At 39.2% G+C, this 19,941-nt stretch overlaps 2 protein-coding genes and 1 long non-coding RNA gene across 3 annotated transcripts; 2 read left to right on the top strand and 1 right to left on the bottom strand.

Moving 5' to 3' along the window:
* Positions 1–4,241: 4,241 nt before the first annotated feature.
* Positions 4,242–5,159, bottom strand: LOC118172626. Its single transcript, XR_004753788.1, has 2 exons — positions 5,035–5,159; positions 4,242–4,947 (listed from the first exon to the last, which is right to left on the bottom strand). It is a non-coding gene; the product is annotated as an uncharacterized LOC118172626 (long non-coding RNA).
* Positions 5,160–5,201: 42 nt separating this feature from the next.
* Positions 5,202–12,947, top strand: TMBIM4 (transmembrane BAX inhibitor motif containing 4). Its single transcript, XM_035336652.1, has 7 exons — positions 5,202–5,430; positions 6,908–7,016; positions 8,296–8,401; positions 9,946–9,979; positions 10,872–10,989; positions 11,489–11,534; positions 12,124–12,947. Exons 1-7 carry the CDS (start codon positions 5,337–5,339, stop codon positions 12,328–12,330), a joined length of 714 nt encoding a protein of 237 aa, XP_035192543.1. The 5' UTR covers positions 5,202–5,336; the 3' UTR covers positions 12,331–12,947.
* Positions 12,948–12,954: 7 nt separating this feature from the next.
* On the top strand, positions 12,955–17,601 carry LLPH (LLP homolog, long-term synaptic facilitation factor). Its single transcript, XM_035336660.1, has 3 exons — positions 12,955–13,106; positions 13,212–13,394; positions 16,979–17,601. Exons 2-3 carry the CDS (start codon positions 13,214–13,216, stop codon positions 17,140–17,142), a joined length of 345 nt encoding a protein of 114 aa, XP_035192551.1. The 5' UTR covers positions 12,955–13,106; positions 13,212–13,213; the 3' UTR covers positions 17,143–17,601.
* Positions 17,602–19,941: the final 2,340 nt, after the last annotated feature.

The raw sequence follows: 19,941 nt of genomic DNA, 5'->3' as shown, positions 1-19,941 counted from the left end.
GTTCTTATCAGGATACTATTGCGCTAGACACTCACACAGAAATAAGCAAATCTGACCCCACCTTTCCAAAATACAAGGAAAAAAATGTTAAGAATTAAAGCTGTTCATGACAAAACAAGCTCAAAGGTTTAGATAAACTAATTTACAAGAGTGCATGCAGGTTTTAGATGACAGAATAATTAGCCATTACAGGTAATGTAGGCTCTCCAATGAAGATAATTAAAGCACATTAGGATTTGTATAGAAAGAGTAGATAAATTTTATAAACAGGCTCCATATGGCATTCACAAAATTCAAGCAGCTCTTGCTGCTAAATTGAAATTGAACAAAACAACATCAAACTCAAACCATGGTATGTTTTGATGCTTCATTCAGAGAAACAAAATTCAGGAATACTTCTCCCTTATTTGTAAATATAATAACACCGCTATGAAATTGCTGTTTTGTTTTGTTCTGTTTTTGTAATATTAACTCCATTAAAAAAGTCCATTAAAAAATTAAAAAAGAATAAATACTTGTAGCTGGATTGCCAGTATAGCACTCTACATTTCCCCAAGATTTGGTCTTATACATGGAATAAAGTGGTAATGCTCTTTTTCTCAATCTCAGCAGTTACTAAAATAACAAAGGTGGGATTATAAGCAAAAACAGCTTTCAGTTTGATCCTGCCTTAACATAAAAATATCCGAGTTTGTCAAAATAAGATTGCACCTTTCAAAGATATGAGACTTGCATACCTGGGTAAACACATTTGGGATAAGACTTATAATGCTAGGATTAATTTATTAACTACCAGCAGTGATCTATTAACCATAGAGATATGTTGATCTTGAACTCCTGTTCTCAAAAGGAAATGTACCTACTCTGACCTCGTTCGAAACCCCTCACCAAATTGCACAATTCAAACCAACAAGTCTGCTCAAGAGCTGCTCACAATCCTTACAATAAAGGTCAGTGCTCACAGTTAATTTCCACTTCGTGCTCCCTAGCAGGTATGTTCATTCCCCCCGCATTTATGGACTGCTAAAAAGGTAGTCCAAACTCCAAAAAAGTAGTGCCACCAGGAAGCTCAGTTTGTACCCACAACCCATTTCTTATTGCATCTGAGCCCTCCAGTGTTTTGTGATACCAAGACCCAAATCTAACTTGGGGTTAGACAATCAACAATGCAAACACACATGCAAAGGAGCTAATCAAGTTGTAACCCGCTGAGGTATAAAGAAATATGTACTGCAGATGGGATTTCACAGGATTAAAAAATAAAAAATAAATGGCAAAGATGATGGCTTTAGTAAACTCCAGGAACATTCAGAGAGGTTTTTCATCCCAGAATAATGAAAGGTTAGCCTGGTGACCTGCTTGCTCTGGGTAGAGCTTTTCTCATGAAACTGTAAGTATTAAAGAAGATAAACTCTCTTTCCTTGATCTGTGGATTTTAAAACTCACCATCAGGGTTTTAGAGTAACAGATGGAACATCTGTCCCTGACTTTCTTTGTTATTTTCCTGCCCTGTAAGAACATCGGGATATTTTTGTGGCTACTAGAGCAATTAGAAATTTAATTTGAAAGAACTTTGCCATGGTGAGATCATCTCCACTTGTCAAGGAGAACTTTGTATCTTGAGTGTGAGGATAATTTCACAGTAACACACCTTTCTTGAAGTTAAGATACGTTGTAGTCACACAATAAAATGATCTCTCTACCCTAACTAGCCACCTACTTTGAAATTAAGATGACAAAGTTAATTTGGGGATAAATTAATGGTTGACAGCTGGATGCATGTATGTAACCAAACCTCTCTCCTCCTCTTTTCCATGGTGCTTCACACCTGCACGGCAGTGACTGGATCTTACCTCCTTGCTGCCACACTGGCACGCAGCCCCGGGGCCCCACGTGTGACTGCACACCCTGCATGCGAGCAACATGACAGGAGTCATGCCTTGTGCATTTGTCCAGAGCCACACAGAGGTCACAGGCTTTGCAATCTGGGGAGATGGCTTTGTCCTGCCTTAACGACAGCCGTGATTACGTGAAGACACACAGATGGATATCAAAGGGATGCTGCGAGGGGTCACTCTGGGAACACGGCTCGGAACTGCAGCAAACGAAGGGGCTCTGGCACAATTATTTAAAACCAAACCTCTGGCTAGAAGCAGAATCCTGGCAATGCTCCAAGTACCTTTCCCAAGTACCTCTGAGCACCAGATGGAATTTTTCCAGCAATGCCACTGATTATGTATAAAAGACAAAAGGCACAGAAGAGTCCATTTCTAGTGAGTTTCTAGTGAGAAAGAGCTTCCTTTCCCCACACTGGAGTCCAAACCAGAGCCTGGAGAACAGAAAGCTCTTTCACCCTGCATGCATGCAGAATGGATGCATGGATGGTGTCTAGCCAGTCCTAAGCAAGTCACTGTGGGACTGCAGTAGTTTCAAATAAAAATACTGTGATGGAGGTATGTTTATGGAAACATCAAATACAGAAAAGAAAGGCAATGTAAAACATACTTTGCTTTTTATAAGGCATATTTAGCATTTTATAAGGTATACTTTCCCAAGTGAGGAATGGAAAATTGCAAAGACATTGAAAGCATTCAGCCAGGCAGAGGCTGTGTTATTAAACCTCAGTTCAGGACAGCCACTCCACAGCACTGCTCACCGCCCCGTGCATTATGTGTGTGCCTGCAACCAACAGAAAAAGATCTCAGGACAAGAATGATGCTCTCTTTTGGCATGAAAATTGCAGGGTTTATCTGTACTGCAGATGTAAATAATTTTCCTCTGCCATCTGCAGCAACCCTGGCAGACTGTTGAGTAGCGTCATTGAATGAATCATTTGCTGCTTTGTCTCTTGCCTTTCTGAATAAGCCCATTACTGTTCCTTGGTGGCTTACATCAGATTAACATCTTCCACACAGAAGGTTAGTGAGCAAAAGTGCAAAGGTACACATGCTTGTTTCCTGCAATCTCCTGTCTCATAGCCTGTGCCTATGTGCCTATTTCACAGCTTTACTCTGCTTACACTTAAAGAAGTTTTCAACTTTTCACTCTGAACCTTCCTTACTAGTTTAAGCCACACTACCTCTTACTTGCTACTTTCTCCACATCTGGAGAACTGGAACAGCCTTTTATAAAGTATTTGAAGACTATTATGTCTCTCCTTTAGTCTCTTCTAGGCTTAAACTAATTGCAAATTTGCTCAAGTCCTTTCTACTGCAATGCTCTGAACTTTTCCATTTCTCACACAAAAGTGAGACCATCTATCATTTTAATGAGGCTTCCAAATAGCTAGTGATTATCATAAGAGGTAGACAGTGCACTGTAGTTTCTAAATTCATTATAAAGTGTCACCTTTTTCCAGTCTCACAAAAGCATGCTACCCACAGATATTGCTGAGCAAGCATTCTTTACTATCCAAATACATGCGGAAAGGCCCTTTTAATTCACAGAAGCAGAGAATAAAGAGCCTCTCTGATTTAAAAGGGGCTATTGAGGTTCCAGTGAAGTCCATCATAGTCTTGATAGCAAAAGTTCTGTTTTTTACTGAGGAAAAATAAAAGGATTTTACCAAATCTCAGCACCTTGGTGATTCTCAGCTCACTTTAGGTTACAACTACTTAATTAGGCTTGGGAGCAATACTGATAATGATCCTGTTTTTCTTATCAACTCGAAAGCCTGAGGCCACAAATAAGCCCCTATTATATAATTCCATTAATAACCTCTTCTGTTCTACAAAGTGTTCTGGCCTGCAGCACCTAAATATCTAGCTGCATGCATCCAAAGTGATGTTCCCCGCATCTGACTCATGAATTGAGCAGGCAGCTGCTGGTGATGGGTGGTACCTGGGATGGCAGGGCTCTAATTGGTGATGGCTTCTATATGGCCTTGCACTGGTTATGCTGGCCAATAATGCCCAGCACTGGAAGAGCAAAGGCTTTCACGGGAAAGCATAATTATTTCAAAACAGTTACTATTCAGCAGTGCAAGCAATGCATAAATCTCCAAATTCAGGATTAAAGCTGACAGATCCTACTCTACAGCAACTAAAAATGCAAAATGAAATTTTAAAAACCATAAATACTTCCCAGAATATAATGTTCATAATTTTTGCATCTGTAATTGAAATGTAATATCTTAGGTCAGCTCAGTAGGAGAACTTTGTTCAAGATTATTTCATCACAGACTCACATAATTTATTTACTTGTCCCTTGAGAATCTGTGTACAGTAGAGACCACTATTTTTCAATTCTTAAAATTACTTTATTTGAGTTAAATCTTTTACATACATTTCTAAAATGTCTATCACTTCAGTTCCTTGTAAGTCTTTTGATAATATTCACAAGACAAAAAATAGCATTTTGCATTCCCCTTCCCATACCCCCTAATCTTATTTTTCGGTGTATCCCTAAATGGGAATTACCATCTTGGGGAACTTAGCTGGGGGCAATTCCACACATACAAAGGCTAATGGTACAAAATATATCTGAGAAACGTTGAGCATGTTTGTGCTCTGTTTAATTGATCTGAATTCACTTTGAAGGATAAGATATATAATTAGGAGAACGCCTGAATCAAATTCTACTTCGCATGAAACATTTATACAAGGGAAGGTTGGACGTGGCGCTTAGGGACATGGTTTAGTGGGTGACGTTGGCTGGAGGGTGATGGTTGGACCAAGTATCTTGAAGGTCTTTTCCAACCCTAATGATTCTATGATATGACTCTAAGTTAAACATGGCTTTAGGGGGGTGTACGCTATAGTGAACATGCACATCCAAAGCTTTTTTTTTTTTTTTTATCATTTATTGCTGAATGCAGCTACATATTTGTAGCCATGGACTTGCTGTAGAGCAATTTCCACATAGCACATGGAGATGAATTAGAGGTGAAGATCAGTAAAAGGGATGATTTTTTTCAGTCTCTGGAGCTTCCCCTTACGACCTGTCAGACTTAAAAATAGCAACAGGAAATTGAGTTTCACACAGCCGCAAACACAGTATTTCCTCCAGCCATCGTAAATCTCCAGCAGGGCAGACCTGGGCGGGCAACACGACAGCACAACGAAGGGCTTTTCACAGAAAACCCGACCCTCCTGTGATCCCGCAGACCCCCCGCGTAGAAACCAAACTCGGGGGCTCCCCACTTCGTCCTGACGGGGCTCCCTGCCTAGCCACAACCCCGCGCGCCCTCTCCCCCGGAGCCGCCATTTGGGGGCGGCGGGCGGGAACTGCCGGGCGCCGCCATCGAGGAGCTCGGCGCTCGGCGCCATCGAGGCGCTCGGGGCTCGGCAGCGGGGCTGTTGCGTCCGTTGCTGTGTGAGGGGAGGAGGGCGGCGGCCATGGCGGCGGAGCAGCGCTACCCGCGGAGCTCCATCGAGGATGACTTCAACTACGGCAGCAACGTGGCCTCGGCCAGCGTCCACATCCGCATGGGTAGGGGCTGGGGGCGAGGAAGGCCCTCCCCTGCCCGGCCCGGCCCGGCTCCTGGTTCCCCGGGGGCTCGTTTTGGCGTTTCGGTGTGGTGGGGGTGTGTGTAGGTCTTACCAGGGGGTTAAACCCGTACAGTGATGAATTTTGAAGCCCAAATCAGATTGGTAAAAAATATCCTTGTTAAAACTGGAGTCTGTAATTATTTATAGTGGTTTAACCCGGACATCGAGGGGGGTTAATTTCTCCTGAGAGGTGTTCAGGTGTTGTCTCAGCTTCAGCGTCTGGGTGCTGTCAGGCCATAGCTGTGGCCATGAAATGTTGCTTTGCTGTTCGCATTCAGGTCTTAAATACATTGAATACTCCTATATCAAGTGTCGTCATCGCCATTGCTTGCTGAAATAGAGCGTTATTGTATACACCTTAGAATAAAAACAGTGCACGCAGTGAATTTTTTAGTAGGTGTTTCTGCTAAACAGGAGATCTCTTTCTATAAAAATACAGTTTTATCTTGTTTGGAAATTAAAAGATGCCTTAGCAAATATAAAATCAGTATTGCCCTTAGCAAAACTGCTGACGCGTTTAGTAATGTGGGGAGAAGGGCAGGCCAGCTAGCAGGCTACCCCTGTGTTTGTTCAATGTGCTACAGCAAAGAAGGGTCTGGTCCCTCATAGCTTACAAATATATTTAATTTTGCATGCTGCAGGAGCTCTTCTGAACTTAATTTAGTGTCTCTCAGTACGTACTCTTAAATTTGTTTAATCTGTGTTATTAAGGATTGATTCTTGCTGTAAGCCTATTCTTCCTTGCAGAGCATTTTACCTAATAGACTCGGTCTCCTTCCACTTAGAATGGGAAATACGTGTTACATCCCATATCATAGTGTCCTAAACCACTCTTGTATTAACGAATTACCAAGCCTGTTAGCTTAATTGAGAAATTTCTTTCAGCAGCTCATATCTGTAGGTATCCACCCAGTACAACACAAGTCACAAATCATGATAGATTAGGTCTAACATGAAAGAAGGTCAATTAAGTAAATATTACTGTAAAGGTTTTGCCTTTTAAAATACCTAAAGCTCTTTGTCTCCACACAACCCTCAAGCTAATCTTTTTTCATTTACATCCATTAGATACCAGAAACATGATGAAGAATGCATACTTTTAGTATTTTCATAGTGAGTTTAGATGTAGTTATAAAAACAGTCTGAAATAAATTCTTCCTAAATGTTTTTTTATTATTATTTCTTCTTGTTATAATTGTTGCTGTTTATATAACAATGTGCAAGAAAAAGTGTAATTTTGCTGTAATACTGTATCAGTATTTTAAGGAAAAACAGCTTATTACTATTTTCTTCTGTTTTTTCACTGTATAAAGAATTTCTAATGGTTCCATATCAAACAGAAAAATTGTATCCGATTTACTGTTGAACTTTCTAAGTGTCAGTGAAAGTTGATTACATTTTTATTTTTTTTCTTCTAGCTTTTCTGCGGAAAGTCTACAGCATTCTTTCCATTCAAGTTCTTTTGACCACAGTCACATCTGCAATTTTTCTGTACTCCACTGGAGTACAGGCATTTGTTCATGAAAGGTAAATACTAAAATGAAATGGCACTGTGTATCGGTGTGTTAAGTATAGTTTATGTAGTTGCTGTGGAGCACTCCTGTATGCCTCATCACACAGTGTTGTGATTCTGTAATAGAAATTTTGTAACCTAGTTATGGCGTAACTTTTCTTCTGACATTTTTCTCTGTAGTTTATATTAAAATTGATTTCAATTGCTGTTATTAAAAGTGATTTTAATCAGTACTTTAGTAATAGTGCTTATTTGCAGTATGAAAACCTATGTATTATGTAGAGCATCTGAATTATTGATGTTTCTTGGTTTATTGTCTAAATATCTGTTCTTAGAATCTATTTGGAATATTGTTGTTTATATGTATCAGTTCCAAAAAGCTGAATCATTCCTTAATCCTCTCTCTCCTCCCCCACTCTTTGGTGTTTTTTGTTTGTCTCCTGAAAACTAGTCTTCTGAAATTCCTGTGGGTTTGGTTTTTTGCTTCTTAATTTTCATAAGGAAAAAACAAGTCTCAAAATCAAACCGTGGTGAAAACAGGAAAAAAGAACAACTGAGGAAAGGAAGAGAGCACTGCTTCCAGTTTCTGTTTTCTTCCAAGTACACTTGCAATCTTTGCTTTTACTTTCACTTCATAGCCCTAATAAAAAAGGAGGATCTAGCACTATATGAGTTCCTGTATAAGCTGTATTATATGCAGCAGCGGTTGTAAGACTACAGTTTTATAGTTATGTATTATTTTAAAATCATCCTGCTTATTTAGACCTGTTCTTTTGTGTTTTATTTTAATTCATTTTTTTTTTTTTGGAGGGCTTCTTGAATGATTTAATTATAGCTATATTTGCCAGTCAGTCCTGGTTTTCCTTGGCACAGTTAGTGCCAAGTTGTAGTTTGTTGGATTCATGTGCTTATTAAAAAAAAACTAACAAACAAAAAAAGTCAACACAATTCCCTGGAATTCTTAATAGGCAAAATATTACATATACTTTAAAACTGTTAGTTGAGTTCAGATGGATTTTCATCTTCATACACTTGATGAGTTCCTGGGCAATCTATAGCTTCAGCATGAAAAAACTATTGTTACTTGCAGCTGTGCTATTTTAAACTGATAATCTACAATGATATATTTTAGAACAATTTTATTGTAAAACTTGCTTTACATTTACTTTGGATTTATGGAGCAGCATCTTTATGTAGGTGATCGCTTTAAAAGCTTGTTTTATATAACCAGTTTTTAATGTCTACCAAGTATTTTATCTTAATTTTGATGACCTTTTTTATGAAACTTTACAGGCCTGCCTTGCTTTTGATATCTGTATTTGGATCTTTGGCTATAATCTTAGCACTGACCCTCTACAGACACCAGCATCCTGTTAATTTATACCTACTTTTTGGATTTGTAAGTATTTATAAATTTAATTTTAATAGTCCTTAGAATATCTTCCATTTTGATGAACTCCTTAAATTAAGCTAGTGGTAGCTATTTTTTCTTGTATTCCTTGGAAGATACCTCAGACCTTTATGAGTATATAGGGTATTTTTGGAGGTTCTATTCACAGGTTATTTCTAGGTAGCCTCCAGTTCAGATTTCTTCTACTATCTTTTCAGGAAGAGTGTTAGAGCTTGAAATCAGATTGAGCAAGCTTCCCCCCGCCCCCCCCCTCCCCCTTTTTCTCATCTATATATGTGTGTGTTTGTGTGTGTATATATATATCACTACTCTTACTGTTCTGTTGTTAGTTTCTATGCAACTGCTCGGTAGGAAAGAAGGGGAGCATTCCTGTTGCCATATTGTTTAATGGACAACCTCCAGGACAGGCCCAAATATAACTAGCCGTATGTGTTTATTTCATTAATTGCTTTCTGTTTGATGCTAAACTCTTAAAATGTTTCCAGTGCAAGCAAGTCAAACAACACTATGCTCAAATTTCAGTTTCCTGCCTAATGTTGCAAATCTGTAGATGTGGGCTAACTTGCTCCTGGATATTTTGGACTACGTGGTATATTAGTCTGATGAAAGGAAGGAAGTCACAGCAGCACCATCAGAATTTGATGCTTTAGAAGCTGCCTAAGTTGTACTTGTCATAAAGTGGGAAGATAGTTTAGCTTTGTAAGTAAGGGTGGCTGCTTTTAATTGTAACAGGGTTGTATTCTGACTCACTTCTGTCTTTCAGGACAGAAGGTAACAGGGAGTAAAGTAATAGTTTCACCAAACGTGGTGTGGCAGATTATGGCATGACAATTTTAAGTATTACATTGTGTAGGAATAGGAGGATTAAAAACTGCATGGGATAAATTGGCTTAAACAAAATATGGGTTAAACATACTGCTGTTTCTGATCTCTTGGTTCATACCATAGATAGTTCTCTTACTTTCTTGTACTGAAACTTAAATTCAAATTACCTTTTTTTTGACCCAGACATCAATTGTACATTTGATTTTAACTTAGCTTTACGAGTGGCAGACTTGGGAGAGGTATAAGTTGACATGGACACTTAGCTGTCTAATAAGATATTAAGAGTGTTCAATGAAAGCATTTCAAATATTGAAAAGTGTACAGAAAGCTGGAAACAGATCACTTCTAATAGCAGGTATGAGAAATGTTATAGCCCCCTTGCGCTGTTTGTAAGAACTGTGATAAGATCATTGTGTGCTCTGAGTAGAAGACCTAAATGGCAGTTTTCTGTAGTGGCTGTCTGTCATTCATTTTCACTTTACATTATGTTATTTTTATGTATCATAGCAACGTCCAGCACAGTACAACAGAACGACAATTGCCATTTTCTTGTTGGAAATTAAGCATGTTATAATGTATAAAAATTTAACTGGAGAGCTAATGTAACACACATGGGGTTTAAGTTACTTAATGGATCTTATTACACATGAAGTCTCCAAGTGTTTTGTTTCTTTATCGTTGTAATTTTTTGTTTTTACTTTTTGTAGACCCTGCTGGAAGCACTGACAGTTGCTATTACAGGTAAATGATAGCCATCCTATTTTCTGGTTCCTTAAATGAATTGAATAATGAATCCAATATGTTTTACTAATTGCCATCTGAGATTCCTAAATGAGATATTAAGATGATTAACAATTTCAAATGATAATGAGTTTAGTAAAAACCTGGGGAATCAGGGGATGAAGCTGGATTCTGGTCCAGAGGTGAAATTGTATAAACCTGAAGTGAGCTGTGCCATCCATTCTTTTGCAGCAGTTAGCAGTGCTCTTTCCTGGAAGGCACCTCTCAGCAGAGCTGATCTGCAAGTAAAATGCATCTCCCCCTTTGTCCTCTGAGGGAACTGCTTTGAGTTTGGAGAGTTTTGTACTTAGTTCTCAGGGTATAGATGGGGCAGTATTCAGAGAAGTTGTGCTGTCACCTTGCACTATAGCCTCCATCGTAAGCTGGAACCTCTTCAGTGTGGTTTCTGGTCTCCTGTAGACAAAACAAAACAAAAACAAGAGTCAAAAAAAGACATTTGTGGAAATGAGATTAAGGAGGAAGTCAGGCAGAAAAAAGGCTCCACCCACTTATCTTTTCCTTCCTGCACCCTAATCAAAAAGTTCTAACACATCAAGGCATAAAATAGCTCCTTCCCCCCCCCCCCCCCTTTTTTTTTCCTGTGAGTGTGGAAGATCTGTTCTTATCTCTATTAAAGAAGCTACAGGTATTCCATAAATGTCAAACTTAGTGCAAAGGTCTGTGTATCATATGATCGTGATCTTGAAGTGCAAAGACAAGTTCAGGTATAGTTTGCCTTTTTTGCTAACAATTCAGATTTTTTGTCTCTGAACATTTAATTTCCACAACAGATAACTGAGCAAATACATGGGATAGTGTTCCTTAAGTGACAGTTTGCTTTTTTGCTTTATAGTGAGTTTCTATGATGTGTCCATCGTCTTGCAAGCCTTTATTCTCACTACTGCTGTATTTCTTGGACTGACTGCATATACCTTGCAGTCGAAGAGAGACTTCAGCAAATTCGGAGCTGGGTATGTTGTCTTATCAATGACTTCTTTTTTGGTTGTTTTGTTAAGCTATTTTTTTCCTGTTTAAAGCAAGCCTTGCAGATACAATAATGAATACAGGTCAATAGAAGCTAACCTACTGCAAGTGAATGGTGAGGGCATTGTTTATCTTAAGTTACTGATTTTGTTCAGTTCTGCTCTCTTGGTAAGAAATTCTTTCCCTATTGTGATAATAATTCTTATAACCATGTTACACTAGAAAACTAGTTTATCTGGATTTTTCACAGAGACTGAGCTATTTCAAATAGAACAGTAAATTTAGTACGTAACTTTTGACAGCTCTATAGAACCAAGTTTTACTGCTGATGCCAGCGAACGGTTGGTATCTAAGAACTATGATGTTTATTTACTGGATATATTGTGAGGAGGTTTTATACAAAGAGAGCTTTAGAGACTTTTAGTAAAATTTAAAATAATATTGTTAGTGCTTGCAGTTTAATTTTTATTTTATTATTTTTTTCAGGCTCTTTGCTTGCTTGTGGATTTTAATCTTCTCAGGTTTCTTGAGGGTAAGATACCTCACGTTCAAGGTCAAAAAGTATTCTTTCACATAAATTGTGTATTAACTTCTAATATAACTAAAACATTTTGAATGCTCCAAAATATCCTAATAAAAAATGTCCTACCTGGGTCCATTACTGTTGTAGATTATGCTCATCATCTTTTAACTATTCATTTCCAGTTCAGATTTTTGTTGGATGCTGTTCTTGCTAATGTGAAAGTGGTGTTGGAACTGACTGACCAAGTGCTCTCGGCTGAGGTGCACTACTTCCCTGAGTGCATGGAAAGCAGAGTTGTGTTTTATATGGCTTTTTGTTGTTGATTAATTTGTCTTCTGGTGTTAATGTTTTGGAGACCAGAGCTTGCTTTCTCTTAAGAGAAGACACTTTTTACTTAGTTAAGAGATTGTATGACTGGGATCTACATGGAATGAGAACGTTGAAGAGTCATAGCGGTATTGTATTTGTATATAGAAAACAGTAAAAGGCAGTAGAGTAGGTAGCCATGCTTTACGTGCAGCATATCTTTATGCAGAGATTTTAATATTTAAAAAGAAAATAAAATTTACAGTTTTTTTTCTCTTTCATTTGCCTCCAGCTGTTTTTCTACAGTGAGACAATAGAGTTGGTGTTTGCTGCTGCCGGAGCACTTCTCTTCTGTGGATTTATAATTTATGACACTCATTTGCTGATGCACAAATTATCCCCTGAAGAGTACATACTGGCTGCGATCAATCTCTACTTGGACATCATCAATCTGTTCCTACACCTGCTGCGTTTACTGGAGGCATTTAATAAAAAATAATCAGAAGCAGAGAGGTTGATTATCACATGTATGAAGTTCAGTACCTAAATAGTGTTGGCTTGGATGATCTACAAAGAGACTGAATCTCTATTGCTCTGTCATTCCATGAGTATTGATCCCTCTTTTTCAGGGGGCAGGCCTTTTCATGTCGCTGAAGTTTTTCTCTAGAACATGTATTTTATTTAGTTAACGTGGTGTAGCCGTTTCAATCACTCTTAAATTACTTAATTTGCACTCAACATAATTCATTATTAAATTGTTTGCCAATTTCTGATTGTTCCAGAGGAAGCTGTTAGAAAGCCTCTGTCTGCTGTTCTGTAGCTGCTGGGAATGTTTCCTTTCGGGATGACAAGTGGAAGGCGTACAGGCAGTCCCGGTTTATCACTGTGCAATGTTTTATTAAGTTAAAATTTCTCTGTTTTGTGTGGTGAAGGAGCGCTGTCCGTGAGGGAATGTTCTGTCAGATCGTTACACGAGCTGGCGGAGAATGAAGACGAATGGGTTCTCCGTGTATTAAGGATTATTTAGTGCCTGTCTTTCCGTGTTTGGAAAAATTATTTGAATGTAGATCCTGGCGTTTTGTGTACGTTAACTGTCAATAAACTCGGAAGCCCTCAGCCTGTTGTTCGCCCTGCCCCCGCGCTCGGAGACTTACGGGAGCACCCGCGGGGGGGCGTCACGTGACCGCCCTCAGGGGAGCGCCGTCCCGCCCCGCGCCTGCGTAGTCGGCGGAGCGGCCTAGCGCGAGTTGGGCACTGGCCTCGTGCGCGGCTGAGGTGAGCCGGCGGGGGCGGGGGGGGTACGGGGCGGCCGTTGGGACCGTTACGGCCGTTGTTGAGGCTGCAGCGGAGCGCTAACGGTGCCCTCTTCCCTCCTCTCAGCCATGGCGAAGAGCCTGCGTAGCAAGTGGAAGAGGAAGATGCGGGCGGAGAAGAGGAAGAAGAACGCGCCCAAGGAGCTGGAGAGGCTGAAGAGTCTCCTGCGGGCCGACGCCGACGCCGTGATGGAGGAGGTGAAGGAGGTGGCGGCCGTGCTGCCCCCCGCCCAGCTCCGCCAGCAGGAGGGTGAGATAGGGACCCGGGACACGCGGCCCTGCCTCACCAGCTGGGCCCCCCCTCTTCCTGCCGCGCCGGGTCTTACCCTGCAAGCAGCCTAACGCCCGGGCTGTTTCTCCTGTTATTCCTCCTCTGCTTTCCACCGCTGTCAGCAGTTCTGCTCGGTGTTCTCGACCTGGAAAGCCAAATCTCTTCTCCAAAGCCTAAAGTTGCTGTAAAGTCATTGATCTGGGCATCAGCCAACGTTGGCTTCAGTGCATCTAATCGCTTGTGGAGCTGGCTTAATAGCACTTGATGTAAAGTTTTTATGGAGAGATCTTTGCAAAAGCATCAAGTGAGCAAGGGTTCCTTGGCAGTTTGTTCCAATCACAGCGTTATCTTTGCTGTTATGCGTGAGATAGGACATCATTTCCTTTCCAGTTTAAAGATGATATGTATGTAAAGATGATTAAAGATGAAAGTATGTAAAACTGGAGCTAAAACTAAAATTATTTTGTAGGCACTTTATCGTGGACAGCAATCTGTTCTTTTTTAAATACGTTTCGTCCCATTGTGGGTAACAAGGACCCTGTTTTTTTAATGCTAGTAATACATCGCACGTGGTGCAGGAGCGCATGGTATTAGCCATTTGCAGCTAATTCCATCTTCCTGTCCATTCCTTGAAAAGGATGTAATCTTTAAATAATTCAGGAAGTGGGAACAAAGGTTTAAGTAGCTGCGTACTGGACAGGAGTCAGGAAGATAGCACCTATTTCCAGAACTGCACTCCAAACTAAATCATAGCTCTTTTTTCCAGTTTATGCCATGTAAGCTGTTACAAAGTTTCCCATACAAGCTTTTTACGTGGGATGCAGTAAAATCTCTTGAGACAGCACAGTAGGGATTTGAAATACTAGTCATGACTGTCAGTCATGTAGGCAGTTCTGTCCGTGTTTAAGAAATTAGGAATGACAGAGAAGGATTATGAATTTGAACAGCAGAGCCTATAAACTATGTTGAAAATGGAAATAGAGGCCATATAAAAAATAATTACCTGGCTAAGGGTAGAATTGAGTATGACTTGTAGTTTTTTCTGTGGTTCTCATTTGCCTTGTAAACTAGCTGTAAAAGTTGTTCCTTACAAGAAGGTTAGGACTGAATTTTCAAAATGATTTGGAACATCATCAGCTCACTGATGCTGAAGCTGCAGGAAACATTGCTGTCTTAAACCTAGTTTCTGAAGCAAGTGCCTGGTTATGTCATTCCTGCACCCCTTCTGAATCTGCTAGCAACTTCTGTATGCAGTGGCAAGTTTCACTCTGCATCTACAGAGAGATAGTAGCCTCAGCTGTAAGTTTGGTGAAAATAATGCTATCTATGAGAGGACTTCTCAGCCCAAAGTTTGTGGACACCAATTCACATTTTTGCAAAATGTTATGAGGATTGGAAGTGTAGGCAGAAGGCCTAATCCAGAATTTAAACTTTACATAGATAAGCAACAGGTGAATAATTTTCCAGCCTAAGAAAGTACGTAGGTGTATTAGGGATATTTTCCTGTGTTATTATCCTAAGGTATTTCTCGCAACATGCTACAAAAGACTTTTTTCCCCACAGTTTTTTTTGTTAGGAAAAAATAATGGACGCTCTGGCTAGCTTTCAGTCAAAAACAGTTTTGTAGATGTTCTTAAAACTTTACAAGCATGCACAGTTTTTTCAACATAATTATACCCATTGAGTCTGCTGCAATTAACTGCTTTTATAGCTTTTTTTTTTTGTCCTTTTCTCTCTCTTTTCTCTCTCTCTTTTAATCTCTTTGGTAGGTTTTCTTTATGTCCTCGGACCACTTTCCTGTTAAGTAGGTTTCTTCCTCTTACTGATTCCTACAGCATCCTTGAGATCTCAAAGTGTGATGAAAACGTCACATTACGTAAACAACTGATCCTCTGTTCAGGAGTATTTCTTCATTTTGTTAATGTTGCAGCTGACATTTATTATGGAAGTGCCTTTTTGCAGTCACAAGCCCATGCATGTCACAGATTAACCTTAATAGTATGATAGGACAGGAATCCAGAGAAAAAGCTTAGGCAGAGTTGTGTTGTTTTGTGTTTTTCCTGCATCAGTTTTGTATTCATGGGTGGATTAACTTTAAAAGAAATCCATGAATGGTAACCTAATTACATGTAAAATTACAAATTAATTGGTAGGAAGCAAAGTGATTTCAAACAAACCAGTGTGGACACAACCTAGTTTGTAACTTTGCTCTGATTGTTGCTCTGCTTGGGAAGCTTAGTCATCAAATAGTGATGGCTTATTTCTTCAACAGATTTTTGCAAGGTGTGACTTGTGCTGTGCTGCTTGGTGCTATGGATCCTTTCTTTTAGATGTTACTAGAAGAAAAAAAGGTGATGTAGCATCACATCTGAACCACCATTTCATCTAATGAAACAGTTTATATGAGCATCATCTGAACTGCCAACTAATAGCAGCTCGTGTGGTTCTGCATCCTTCAAAGCCTTCTTCCCCTCATGTTCTAGCTCTTGCTCCCAACAAACATCTGGAGCTTTGGGCTGGGACAGGCCAGCTCTTCTGTGGCATTTGCAGAAGAGCCGTGGTAAGAAGGTCTTGTGTTTCTCTGATGTCTCTGGAGGTGGGACTTTCTGGCTTGCTTACCCTTTGCAGGCAGCAATAAGCCCCTGTGCTGATTCTCTGCTGACTGCATGTATTCATATCCCAGCTTTAGGGCTCCTACTCGTGACTACTGCAGATCTCTGTAGACTTGCCAGCACATTTAAAGTGTTGAAGCGCTGTGTTGGCCTTCTCCTCATGAACTTTGTCTTCTAACATCAAACAAACAACATAAAAAAATCTTCCTCTCTGTAAAAGCCCATCAGAAAGCTTTTAGAGTTGCATAGTACTATTCAAATCTATACTTAACAAGGTGCCCCTCCCCAATTTTGTCTCCCCAAGACAGGCAGTTCTTGCGGTGTTAGCTAGCTGAGGGTGCTGTTCTTAGGCGTCACAGGCAGTCTTCCTGATCCTAGAGATTAGCCCTCTCAGTCTCTTAATTGTATTAAACTTGATCCTATGCTCACTTTTTGAGGCAAATGTAGCATTGCTGGCTCATACTTTATGCCTTCACTGCATTTCTCAGAGATTTTTCTCTTTATTCTTTGCTTTACCTGTCTTCATCCTCCACTCGATTTAACTTTTAGAACTTTCTTGCATCTTAAACATTACATCATAAAAAGTGTTTAATTGTACATATGTTTCAGTAAGCCTATGGCTTCCTGTATGCTTGCAGCTTTTGATGGAGACCACACACCATGTTTTTAGACACAGTGTTGGAACAGATGGCAGACTAAAGAAAAAGGTGCTTTGCCCAGACATAGGCCTTTAGGGAAAATTCTTCATATTTACTATCAGCTGTTTAAGTTCTTGGGTTGCTGTCGTATTGGTTTGGAAACCACTTCCAATGTACAAAGCCGTCAGCTCTATATCTACAAACACTGTTGTGTATAGAGATCTTTTTATCATGTTTGTGAATCTAGTAACAAAATAGCTTCTATGAAACTGATTCATGTATTTTGCTCACTATAAATTCCTTTCTTTTCCAGATGACTGCAAAATGGACATAGGTAATAAACGAAACAAAAAAACTCTCCTAGACCAGCATGGACAGTACCCAGTATGGATGCATTCCAGGCAGAAGAAGAGGCTTAAGGCACAGCGCTTAAAAGAGAAAAAAAAATCAAAGTTGGCCAAAGGCCGAGCCCGGTAGACTTGAAAAACTTTGTAAGATCATGAATATTTTACTTTCCATAATAAATATCCTAAATAAGTACACGATACTTCTGTATTTGGCCACAGAGTATGATTTATTGTGTTGCGTGAACCTTTGAAGAGAACTGCTAGGCCAGCAAGTGATGAAAGCAATGCAAAAAAGCAAGTGCCTTTGAATAGACTAAATGGTTATGTTTTCTTGGGGAGGAGGGTGGTCATATTTTATGGATGCTACAAAAAAAAAAAAAAAACTGTAAATGGTCTTGAACTGTTGTCCTTGTCAATGTAATTTTTCTATTAGTAAATTTTACCAAAGAATTCTGTAAGCTCACTATATCCCTTAAGTTCTGTAAAATAACTTCTGTCATGCTGATCTGTGTTGCTTTTAACGTCTGGTGATTAATGAAAACAGCCTCTTAATATGTAACTCAAAAGAGATTACACACTGAAATCAACACCAAGGCTTCATTATTTTTTTTTCTTTTAATGTAAAGCTCAAGACAAAGTGTTGGCATGACATTTTAAAAAAAATTCACAAAGAGGAAGTTATTGAAACAGTTTTTTCACTACTTTATGCAACTGAAATACCATAGGAACGAAGTAATTGAAGATAAAACTGTTTGATTCGTTTGTTGTTAACCTGAGTGAATGCAAACACAGACTGAGGAAGAAGTTCTAAAACGTTTTCCAAGTTTTATTAAAGTAAATGAGGATTTACTTTTCTGCATGTATTTTCAGTAGCTTTATATTTCTCTTAGAATGGCAGTAATCTATCACGCTTTACAACATGGGCATAGAATAAAATACTGCAGGATTGCATAACAGATGCCATTTATATGTCATTAGCTATAGTTGGTTGCATATTACTTGGCAATAACACGTGATGACAGATGCAAGAATTAGTTGCCTAGAAAGCCTGTGTTTTTAAAATGGCTCTCGTTTCAAGGATGGAAGTAATTACAGTACCAGTCTTGCTGTGTATTGCCTGTTGAAGTACCCTGCATTGATACAGAGCATAACCTTTGTACAACTTCACCCAAGGTGGGATCCACATTCTGTGATTGCCCAGAAATTGTGTTGTGTGATAACTTGGACACGAGAAGTAGGATTTTGCCTTTTAAAAGTAGTTCCACTAGTACTAAAGTCCATTAAGAACTACTCAGCCTGAAAATTTAGTTTTTCTGGAAAAATAAACTGTTTTTTGATTTGTTTTCTTATGATTAAGTGTTGAGGGAAAATAATATTCTAATGCTCAGGTGAAGCAAAGAACTGCAAAGGTGATGGAGGACATCAATTTATCATCTGTTTTCACATACACTGACAGTTAATGAGTCATGTAGATCAAAGCATACCAAATTACAATTCTTTAACAACTTACATTTATATTAAATATATTTCCATGAAGTTGATAATACCTCTGGAAAAAAAAAAAAAAAAAAAGATGCTGCTCTTTATTCAGTTCTTTGTTTTATTAGATACTTGGTTCTAGATTTCAGTATCAAATATGCAAGCATTTACATCAGTACTATTTTAAATTTGATTAATATGGAGGAAAACGTTAGATTCATCATTATTTTTATCTAGAAAATGGAATGACCTGTCACTGTGTTTCTTTACTATTTTAATGCTGTTGGCTCTATTCTGCTTAATGTATGTGCAGTGCTTTGGGGAGTTGTGGAGGGGAGTTTTTTAGGTTTAAGTGCTAACATTTTTTTTTTTTTTTTTTCTATAGAGTAAGCACAGTGCTATTTCTGACATGCTTGTTTGTAAATCGGGTTACTTTCAAGCAGCGGCTGGTGGGAAAGCAGACTGCTTTTCCTGAGTGGAGATAATCAAACTGACAAAGTACTTCCATTAAACGTACGACTTCAGAGTCAGTTTATTTTCTTTCTCTAGGTGCACAGCCATACTCTGTCATCTTAATCAAGCCTGCCACTGCTGTACTTGCCTTATGCTCTCCTCTCTGGAGTTGTTCCAGTTCTGCCTCTGCTCTTTCCTCTGAAAGAGAAAATGATCTGCTCAATTGAATGCTTTTTAGATTTCTGCTTTTATGACCTAGCCCTGAGCTTTGTTGCACAAATGTATTAGTCTACTACTTTTGTGACCAGATTAGGGATTTGAGTCTCAAATGAGAGACAGCAGACCCGGCAGTCATCTTTTATTTAGCAGTTGCTTCCTACCAGCTGAAACAATACTGCACGTGTGAGGTATTTCCTTCATGGTGTTGAGGATAAAGTCAAACAGGTTCACTTAAACTACAGATATTTTAAGACATCCTGTTTGATTTTTGAACTGAAGCAGAGGATAAGAAAGGAATAAACCCCAGTCTTTACCAGAAGGCAGCTCCTAATCTAGTACCACATACTTCATGTACTCAAAGACTGACATCCCAACTCTCTGGTGAGGCAGACCTCTCTGGGCCAGGCAGGTTTGTAGAGCCTGGCTGGCTGGGATCTGTAATCCAGGCTAAGGCTTGCTTGTGGACAGACAGCAGTACTCCGGCTAAAGGTGCAGCATGGATGTAACCTCAGAAGTCAAATTACATCACAAACAGCACAGAAATCTTACCTTCTAGCATTTCAGCATATGCTCCTTATTGTTATTGCAGTTTTGTATTTGGAATTTGGTTTAGATCTCCTCTGAGTAGCTGTGTGTATATATATATATATATATATATATATATATATGTGAACACATGCCATTTTTTGTAATTGTTGAGTATTCAGCTTATATTGCTGAATCTGAAACGTTCTGTTTGATCAGTTGATGAAAACCTAGTTCTTGTTTCTTTGCAATT

Source organism: Oxyura jamaicensis, chromosome 1 (assembly GCF_011077185.1).
Source record: "Oxyura jamaicensis isolate SHBP4307 breed ruddy duck chromosome 1, BPBGC_Ojam_1.0, whole genome shotgun sequence".
Classification (NCBI taxonomy): domain Eukaryota; kingdom Metazoa; phylum Chordata; class Aves; order Anseriformes; family Anatidae; genus Oxyura; species Oxyura jamaicensis.
The sequence above is the reverse complement of the archived record's forward strand: the minus strand, read 5'-3'. Positions and strand labels throughout refer to the sequence as shown.

Coding starts and splice junctions, on each gene's coding strand:
- TMBIM4 (XM_035336652.1), top strand. CDS start 5,337: ATGGCGGCGGAGCAGCGCTACCCGCGGAGCTCCATCGAGGATGACTTC. Junction 9,980..10,871: donor ACTGACAGTTGCTATTACAG/GTAAATGATAGC, acceptor TTTGCTTTATAG/TGAGTTTCTATGATGTGTCC. Junction 10,990..11,488: donor TTCAGCAAATTCGGAGCTGG/GTATGTTGTCTT, acceptor TATTTTTTTCAG/GCTCTTTGCTTGCTTGTGGA.
- LLPH (XM_035336660.1), top strand. CDS start 13,214: ATGGCGAAGAGCCTGCGTAGCAAGTGGAAGAGGAAGATGCGGGCGGAG. Junction 13,395..16,978: donor CCAGCTCCGCCAGCAGGAGG/GTGAGATAGGGA, acceptor TTTCTTTTCCAG/ATGACTGCAAAATGGACATA.